General features: G+C 62.7%; 1 protein-coding gene across 1 annotated transcript in view; it reads right to left on the reverse strand.

The window, feature by feature from the left end:
* Positions 1–288: 288 nt before the first annotated feature.
* FAM53B (family with sequence similarity 53 member B) overlaps positions 289–9,886 on the reverse strand; it is an 85,681-nt gene continuing 76,083 nt past the window's right edge. Inside the window, exon 5 of the mRNA XM_040486705.1 lies at positions 289–4,654. Coding sequence (XP_040342639.1) covers positions 4,286–4,654 — 369 coding nt within the window. The 3' untranslated portion in view covers positions 289–4,285. The remainder of the gene's footprint in view (positions 4,655–9,886) is intronic.

The raw sequence follows: 9,886 nt of genomic DNA on the forward strand, positions 1-9,886 counted from the left end.
GTGCGCATACACGTCACCCGGGCTGCCTGCACGTTGCCTCTAGGAGGGCTCCCTCGTGCCCGCAGCCAGCCCTCCTGCTCCCAAGAGCTTACTCGACCCTTTGCATCGGAGCCTCCCGACAGCTCAGAGATGTCTGCTGTCCCCATCGTACAGACCCGGCCCCGAGACCCGGAGGAGACAGAAGGGTCCAGGCTCTGCCCCTGCCAACCCAGACCTAATGCTCCCGTGGACCGAGGGGGGACCCACCGAGTTCCCCAGAGCTGACAAACCACACAGCAGGCTCCCAGCGGCTGGGGACTGAACCAGGAAGCTTTATTTACACAGTAAGAATAACAAGCAGATTCCTGAGAGACTAGAGCGGTGCTAGTGCAAGACGGTCGCGGCCTGCGTGGGAGGACGGGCGGCCGGGGCGGAGGGCGGCACACAGACGGCTCTGTCCCGGGCAGGGCCCGGCCCGGTGCCACCCGCTCCGGCCGCCACACTTCCTGAAGCTCTGCGGCCCCGACGACGGTCGGTTCGGGGAAGCACGCTACGGCCCCCGAGTCGGCCCGCGAGCCGTCACCGAGCCCCCGGGACATCCCCCCCCACGCGCTGAACACACAATTTATTTGCCAAAGAGACTATGCTAGAAGATCAGACTATCCTACCTAGGCTACGAGATCTCTGCTGTGGTCTGGGTTCTTTTTCTCTTTTATTATTACCGTCTTTTTCTCTTCTTTTCTCTTTAACAATTAGGCAGTGTTTTCTCGGGCTGGAGCCAATGGGAGGGGTTTGACCAACTATGTGGATGTGGCAAGGTGCGGTGTCATGGCCCGTACGGGGAGCACAGCACCCTGGACCGCCCCAGCCTCGGCCCTGGCCGAGCCCCGTGCCTGGGGCACTGCTCACGCCCAGGCCCGAAGCAGTCATCGGTCAGGGGACAGCCCCGAGGCCACAGCGTGCACGTGACTTGAGCCTCCTGGGCAGACATGGAGGCGCGGCCCACACCGTGGCAGAGCCTCCGGGGCTGTGATTTAAATCCCACGGAAGCTCACTCAGACACGCAGCGCCCCCCCCCACCTGAACACCCCCCACCCCCCACCCCTGCCCGGGCAGCATCAGCCAGAGCAGGGAAATCGCACACCGCCCCTGCACTAGGAGACCCATTTGAGCATTTGGGTTCGTTTTCTTTTTAATGCGGACTTTTCCTTTATTTAAATTTTCTTCCAGCGTACAAATTCACAAAACTTTCCTGCTACAAAAATTTTGATGAGAAGTAAGGCTTTCTGAGAATGAAGATCTACGTATGATCAGAACAAGCACCCCTGTGGCCTGGATGTTGTGTTTGCCCGCGGGCCCGGGGCCAGGCCCCGGCCTCTGCCGCGAGTAAGGCAAGAGGGTCTGCGGTCATGTAAACGGTGAGGCTTCGGCCCTAACCCCGGCCCGGGCCTGCGAGCAGCCGGCAGCTCCTGTCGGTCGGGCGGCTGTAGAAAATGCTCCTTCTGGAACAGGTGGGGATGCCTCTCCTCTCCTCCCAGCCCTCCCGGAGCCACCACCCTGCTTTTGTCCTTTCGGACCCCCGAGCGGGCAGGCGGACAGGCACAGCCCACCCTCCTGGCTCTGAACTTCCCCCATCTCCCTGCAGGGGCAGGAGGTCGCGGGCACCCACCAGGAGGGGCAGGGCCTGGACAACAGCGGGGAGCCTGTCAGCACACCCGCTGCCCCATGGGGACGGCCACACGCAGAGGGAGCCTCCCGGGCGAGCCTCCCTCCAAGCGCCTCAAGACCGAAGTCCTGGGGTCGGCAGGGTGGGCATACGCTTGACTCCCTGCACAGTGGGGCGGCGCCTCCTGCAGGGGGCCAGCTCTCTCCCAACACGAAATAACTGACGGGCCTTTCTTTCTCTGGGCAGAGGGGACAGTGGCCATTGTCTCCCCCCCCACCCCAACTGCACCGCCGCTGTTGGAGGCTTGGGCTAGGAGCTTCGGTGGGAGTAGGACAGCAGAGAGGGGCCGGTGGAGGCCGGAGGGCCAGATCTTGCCTTGGGCTGCGGTACCTTCTGCCCAAAAGCACCCTGGGACTGGATCTATGGGTCGACGGGACCAGCCTGGGAGGAGGCAGGAAGGATGGGGCCGTTTTGCAAGCTCACAGCTCCGTTCTCGCCACCAGGCCCGAGAAGGGAGGAGGGGGCCGGCAGGCTCTGAAGGCAGGTCACCCACCCCACGGCCCTGTGACACCCCCACTGCCATGTGCTCCCCGCCTGAGCCTGAGGAAAGGCGGCTGGGGGTCACCGCTCAGGCCTACCCGGTTCAGCTCTCGGTCCCTCACCGTGGTGTAGACCAGCGGTCGGGCCCTGCCTCTCCTTCCACAGGAAGGACGGCTCCCCCCGCGGCCACTCGGTGGGGGCGGGGTGCCAGTCCCACCCCCCCCCCCAGGCTTTCCGAGGACACAAGACACCCGCGTGTGCTCTCTAAATTCACAGGCTGCCAGGCTCCTCCGGGTTTGCTCTAAGACGTGGCCTCCGGGACCCACTGGGTGGGCATCAGGGGAGACGGCGTGTGCACCCAGAGCCACCGGCTCCCGGCTCTGGCTCTCCAGGGTCCCCGGGGGACGGGGCTTTGGTGGGGGCCACCGAAGCGTAGCCGGCTCTGGCCCCGGGGCCTGCCCGGCGCCCGCACAACCACCATGCCGTCCACCCTGAGGCCTTTCAACACAACCTCGGAGGGCCACTGAGGGGGGGTTTTCTCTACGAGCACCTTAGGGCCGGTTTTTAAGAAACGCCACCTAGAAACCAGAACCTGAGCGCCAAGCTTCTGATCTAGCGAAGGAGTGAGTCAAGCCGCCCGAAGAAGGCCTTTCGCGAGAACCGTGTGCACTCACGCCGTGGAAGCGAGGCGCTCGCTGTCCACAAGAGACTACGGACGTGCCTTTGTCACACGTCCGCAAACCCAAGAGAAACGCGCCAGTTGTCTTTAGCCCTACGGGGAAAGGAGCCACTTGCCATTGGCTGTGGAAGATGCCAGGTTGGCTACGAGCCAGACTCCGAGAGAGCAGGGCCCACGTGGGGCGTCTGACGGCCAGGCTGCCCGAGAGCAAAACCTCAGGGGGTCGGGGTTCCCCGTGAGCGGGGAGTCCACAGGGGTGCAGGGAGCTGGGGACAGCGCTCTGGGCCTGCGGCAGGGTGGAGGGCAGGGGACGCTCCGCGCACTGCTCCCCCCGCTGGCCAGCAGGGGCGCTCGCCCCGGAGGTGGCTGGTGTGCCTGACCGAAGCCGGCAGCAGTCCCACCAGACAGCGACAGTGTGCTTAGAATTCTGCAGAGGGCCTTGCCGGGCCCCCCCCCCGGGCCCGCCCCCCCCCCCCCCCCGAGCAGCCAACAGGCATCCTCCACCCCCAAAACGTGCACAGGGCCTGGTGTGTGCACCTGCTCCCGGCTCCTGCCTCCTGAGGACGTTTTCGAGAGGTTTCCCGTTACTGGTGACCTCTCTGCACTCACCTGAATCAGCTAAGCTAATCACGCAGTGGCCATTTCGCCACAGAGAATGGTTGCCGCGTGCCAGCCTGCCCAAGCGGCCCCCGGAGTGGCACAGAGCCACGGGGTCAGGCTCTCCGCGCCGCGGGAGAGGCAAGGAGGTCTATCTTCTCGGCCAACATAGCCACCCATGTCCACCCGACGCAGACGCCTCGGACGAGCAGCCCGAGCCGTCCCCCAGGCCCCCAGGGTTCCGGCGTGGAGAGCCCCCTCCCGGCACCCCAGGGGCCTCCGTCTCCCACCCTTGGAATTAAGGCCAAACGGTTCCGGTGTTACTACAGAGGGAAGCATCTCCCGAACCTTCCCAAGTCGGGAGCAGGGATACCTGGGGGAGAAGGCACGGAATAAAACGGAGTGAAAAGAAGCTGTGGGGCCGACCCCCCCCAAAATGAACCTGAGCAGGAGGCCGGGAAGGGCCTGACGCCACCGTATGGCCCTGAGCACAAGCCCCGCAACCAGCCTCCCTGGGAGTCGCACGTGCAGAGCGTCCAGCCCTGCGGGAGATGCGCGAGGCGCCCGGTGGGGTGGCCGGCGAGGAACGGGGGTGGGGAGGGAAGGGGCCCAGACCAAGAAGCTGCTCTCGGGCTCCGGTGGCCCGGTGGACGCGGCCGCCGTGCTGGGAGGAGCCGGGGCGGTCGGCCGCGCGGCGGGGCCAGGCCCACGGGCGGGACAGCCTCTCCGGAGCCAGAGCGCACGCTCCCCGGGACCCGACGCCCCTGGGGAGCTCCCCGGGTGGGGCTCCCCGCTTCAAGTGCCCGCCCGGTGCCCGCTGCCCCTCAGTTGTTCTCTATCTGTTCGATGTCCAACTCGCCGTCCAGGGAGCAGGGGCTGTTCCCGGCCACCCCGCGGTCCCGCCAGGCCGTGGCCGGCCCCCAGCCCCTGCCACAGCCCTCACCCGGGGCACAGCCACCTGACTCCTCGCAGCACTGCTCCTCCTTGCAGGCGAGCTGGTCGTCCAAGGCCGGGGGCAGAGGCTCAGGGACCGGGGTCCCGGCGGGGGTCCTGCCCCCCAGGCTGGAGGCCGAGGCCGAGAGCAAGGCAGTCCAGGACCTGGTGCTGCTGACGTGGAGGGCGAAGGGGCTGTGCGGGCCGCAGTCGTCCATCCCCGCACTCAGGCAGCTGAGGCTGCTGAAGGTCTGACAGTTCTGTGGGGAGACAGACACACAGGTCACTAAGGATCACGTGCCTGTCCCATAACCCAAGGACCGCACGCCCCAGACAGCCAGGCCGCAGCTCCCAGCGCTACCTGGCGATGGGTCCTCCGGGCGGTGGGAGCCCACCAAAGCCTAGACGCCCCCATCACCTGGACAAGGAAGACGGGCCATCGGCAGGTCGGTACGAACAGTCGTTAACAGAGACACCGAATCCAGTCATTCGCCCACAAATTAGGAAAGAGTCTGAGCTTGGACCACCCAGCCCTAGGGCAGGCCGAGACCCCTGCGAGGACCACCTTTCTGAAAGGTGGTCTGATAAAAGTGTACCCCATTCCTCAGCAGGCAATTTCGCTTCTGGGATTTCTATCTTCAGAAAACAATTTAGGATGCATGCAAAAATTTACCAAAATGATTTTCCTCGTCACACTGTTGGGTTGAAAAGAAGAGAGTACCTCAAATACCCCACGATGAAACGTTCCGTGAAGCATGTCTCTGCAGACAAGGGGAGGCTAAGGCTCTTTGGCCTTAGAAGGAACACCTCCAGAGTGAATTTCCAGACCGAGTAAGAACCTCGTCAGGCTGCAGGACCACACAGAGGGCTCTACTGCTCACCCCCCGACTCAACCATGATCGGGAGTGGGAGACGGGGCCAGGAGGGTAGAGCTGAGGTCCCAGCCCGGTGCACATGCCAGCCATCCGGGGACGTGGTTTCCATGGGAGCCTGAGCCCTGCCTGGAGATGTGGATTCTCCAGCGGGGGTTGGGCCCCCGTGCCCTTGACAAGCACTCGATGGCAGATGCCACAGCTCTTCTGGAGGGGAGGCTGGGGGGCCTCAAGCAGACCCTTCAGCCTCCCCGGCCTCACCTGTTAAGAGGCAATGGTCTATACCTGTCCTACAGGGCTCTTGGAAGGGCCCAGAAAGCGTGGCTGCCAACAGCTCCCTCTGTGTGGGGCCAGCCTGGTGCCTCCCCGAGTGGCAGGTGCAGCTTAAACCGGATCCAAGGTGCTTGGGGACACCTGTTCTCCAGACGGGGCAGGCCCAGCCCTGTGCACAAGTGGGTTAGCCTGACTGCCCGCTTTCATGACAGCAAAAATCAGGGCAGAGGGCTGTGATGGATAGAGGTGCCCACGGTCTAGCCCTGGGGACCCCCCCCCCCCCACAGGACCGGCAGCAATGCGGTCTCTCTTCAGAGGGGACTCGAGAGAAGAGATGTGCTGGAGGGCAGGAGAGAGGGCCCTGCATGCTGCGGGACACAGGGGAATGAGGGCAGGGTTCTGGAACACCAAGATCACAGGCCGCAGTGTTCGTAGGTCACTCTGAAATAAAGATGACCACCGGCTGTCACGGTGAACAAGCTACAGAAACGGGCTCAGCAAAAGGAAAAAAAAAGCTCTCTCTGGAGGAAGGTGGCTGTGCCTGTCGCGTGCACACTCATTGTTCCTGAACGCTCCAGAGCAAACCATTCTGATGGGTTTGCTTTTCTTGGAATCTTTTGATTAACTGAGAAAGGTGAAGGCTGGGGTGCTGGGGGTAGGGGAGGCCTCCGGGTAAGAGGGCTAGGATTGAGGAGAGAGGGGCCGGGCCACCGATCAGACCCGTGATGCTGGCCCAGGCCGTGGTGGAAACACCCTTCACCCCATCCGCCCCAGTCACGACCCCACCCCAGACTGGCCCCGGGCCTGGGCCGCCGTGGGGTTCAACGAGGCCTCAGTCTGCACAGTGCACACTCCCTATCCCGTCACAGTGCAGGGCTGGAGACACACGCTCCCAGATCACAACACAGCCTGACTCTTGGCGGGTGGGGGCCCCAAATGCCTGCAACGGGAGGGTCTCTGGGGCCCGTGCTGCCTCCCAGCCATTCTCCTGTCCTGTCTGGACCTGAGCCAGGACAAGAGAACTGGGTAGGGGGCATGAGACAGAAGGCAGATGGCCTTGCCCGGACAGGGGTGTCCACCTTCCCCCCCAGCCTGTGTCCCCAGCTGCCCTGGGCAAAGGAGGCACAGGAACACAGTGAGGACAGGTCAGGGAGCCCTGGCACCTGGGGAGCCAGACCCAGCGCCCCCACCCCACTGAGCAGTCTGTTTCTTTGACCTACAGGAGGTCCAGCACACAAGAATCGGGACACCTGGGTGGCTCAGTCGGTTGAGCATCCGACTTCAGCTCAGGTCGTGATCTCACGGTTTGTGGGTTCGAGCCCCGCGTCAGGCTCTGTGCTGATAGCTCAGAGCCTGGAGCCTGTTTCGGATTCTGTGTCTCCTCTCTCTGCCCCCACCCCCCTCATGCTCTGTCTCTCTCAAAAGTAAGTAAATGTTAAAAAAAAAAAAATTAAAAAAAAAAGTACCCCCTGCACAGTGATGGGACTCCTGTTACAAAATAACAATGTCTGCTCACCCCAGTGTGCGGAACACCTGAACAGGTGGTGCTGTCTCCTGGGAGCTGTAACCTGGAAACGGTGGGAAGCACTGGCATAAACCTGGACAGGAAACGTTCACCTTCCCAAGCTGCTCGGGCCACCCCGCCTGACCCGGTGGATTAAAGGTGCAGGCGGGGAAGGGTGCAGGGCTCTGCGCCTGACTTTACGGCAAATGTCTCGGGGTGTGTCTGGGCACTAATCATGTTAAACATTAGCCACATCGCCAGCAGGGTGCTGGGGACCCCGGTTTGCTGGGACCTTTCAGCTTTTGCCTCAAGTATTCCCTAGAGAGAGCTGAGGTCAGACAGACTGCGAGAGTCCTGGGCTCTGCCCCGAATCCCAAGACTTCAGACAGATGCTCCAACCCATGGACCTCAGCGCGCCTGCTCTGTCAAGGGCGGCCAAGGGCACCTGGGTCTACCCTGCTCCAGTGTCTGGAATAACTGGGCCCTTTCTGCTTTGAAACAGGGCAAGAAGCCGCCAGGTTTGATTGGTGAATATCATCCCAAGCAAAGCCCAGGTTGTCACTGAACCCCACCCAATAGTCCCCAAAGGCACCTGCCCCTTGGCTGCAAAGCCAGTGTCACCTTGAAAGCTTTGTTGACTCAAACTCAGCCATCTGAGCCACAGCAAAAGCCAAGACCAGCCCGCTGAATGCCACAGCTGGTGGCACGCCCCACCCGCCAAGGAAGAATGTGACTGACACAACGAGGCAGTGTGTGTCCTGCCCAGACTCCCCCCTGCCCCCGGGTGAGCCGACCCAATGCCTGCAGACACCCAGGGCGTACGGCTCCCTTGTGCCCACCATGCCCTGGGGGCAGAGTCCCGCCCAGCCTCTCTCCCGGCAACTCACGCGACAGGACGCTGCACGGGCCTGTTGGAGGCCTGGAGGCCTGTGTGCCCTCAAAAATGTCTGCCCCAAACTCTGTTCTCTTCAGGCCCAGCCCTGGCCCAGGAACTGGCCCCCGACTTGGGCACAAGCCTGCTCAGGTCGCAAAGATCAGAAAGAGTGATCAGTGTGGCCTCAGGCCAGTGGCCGGGAACAGTGCTTAGCACCCCAGTGCTAGAGTCTGGGGCGACTTCAGAAAGGAGCCCCTAAATGTCAAGATGTTCCCATCAGACCTGCCAGACCTCAGCTCTAGCCAGCCACATTCCAGCCTGCCCCCGCCCGTCTTCCCAGGGCTTCCCAGCCCGGAACCGGGGCGGCGGCCCGCCGCCATGCCCTGTCTGTGCAGATACTCACTCCTACACCCTCCTGTGTGGGAGCCCCCCGGCCCAGCTCTGGGGACAGAGACAAAGGTCCTCGCCCTCTGCGGTGCACCCCTGGCACAACTCTGCGTGATCCTCACAGACGGAGACCCATCAGACCCTGGGCGGCAGCAGCCTCTCCACGCCCAGGCCCCTACCCCTAACCCACGCTGTGATGAGTCCGGCGAAGGCACAGCCCCTCCAGCTGACAGCATCTCAGGCTGGAGCTCCAAGCTGAAGCCCACATCCCCCCTCGGGGAAACTCCGCTAGCTCAACAGACACCTGGCCCCATCTTGCTGCACACGCCGACTTGGGCCCACGAGCTCACTCCCCTCCTCCGGGGCTACTGCTCTGCTGCCAGCCTGGAGGGGCACGAGGGAGGCCTCCAGAATCATCCGCTAGCCGAACTGCACCACACGCTTTATCAAGAACAGCCCAGGGCATAAGGCTGGTGGTGGGACAACAGACTTCTCCCGAGAACGGGCGGAGGCTGGAGGTTGTGGGGGGCCCCGTGGATGAGGACGGGGCCCAGGTAGGCTGTCGGAGTGCCGTGTCCCCATTCTCCTGACGGTCCCACCCCGAGGGGGCCAGGTGGGTTTTCTCATTCCCGCCTCCCTGGGCCCCTGAACGCAGAAGGCCTGACGGAGGAGCTCGGACAGAGCTGCTGGACCTGGAAGAACTGGGCCCAAGTCTAGGTCCCCCACTGCTGACCCTCCAGGACAGGAACCCGGGTCCCGCTCAGAGGCTGACCCCAGAGTCCCGACAGTGGAGCTGGCCTCCCGGGCGTTTGCTGGGGAGGAGCAGTTGCCGGGGCCCCTCTCCTTGGACGTTCTGTGTCCTGAGCACAGCGCCCACGGGAAGCCGCCCTGAGCATCGAGCCGGGGCAAACCCACCTCCCAGCGGTGCACCCCTGTCCAGAGGGGAGGAGGCAGAGCCCCTCCACTCCTACCGCTGCCCGTGTCCTTCCAGATGGACTTCTGCTTCTCCTCCTGTTAATTCCGCCTTCCTCTTTTGAATCCAATTTTACAGACCTCTTTGTGTGACACATTTTTAGGGCGTCATCTCAAATCCCTCCAGAAAGAGGGACATAAACAGCTCCAACCTACGAGTCAGGATGATCAGACCCGGTCCCCGTCCTGGCCTGAGTTTCCAGGAGCCCGGCGGCCGTTCTGAAGTTCTGGGCTCAAGGCTCTGCCTAAGCAGAGGCATTTCCTCCCCCAGAGAGACATTTTCATGGGAACAGAACTCTCTGAGTATCAAGAAAACACCAGGCCACGAGAATGGCGAGCGGCCTAGAAATTTTCTAAGTCTCATTTATGCTGGAAGTTGGCACAGAAACAACCAAGAAGGCAAGACGTGAGGTTTCCTGGGGTGTTTGGGTTTTCGGTCGTCGTCGTTTTGAACTATCTCGCGGAAGAGAAAAAGGTACCAGCATCCGTCGGGCCCAACTTGAAACCATGTTTGACAAATCTGAATCTTGCACGTACGCGTACAAGAAGCCCCAGGGCCCGAGGAAGCAGGTTGGGTCTGGTGACAGGGACTGGAGATGGCTGAGCACGG

This window comes from Herpailurus yagouaroundi, unplaced genomic scaffold (genome assembly GCF_014898765.1).
Source record: "Herpailurus yagouaroundi ecotype Mexico unplaced genomic scaffold, PumYag 163, whole genome shotgun sequence".
Lineage (NCBI taxonomy): Eukaryota > Metazoa > Chordata > Mammalia > Carnivora > Felidae > Herpailurus > Herpailurus yagouaroundi.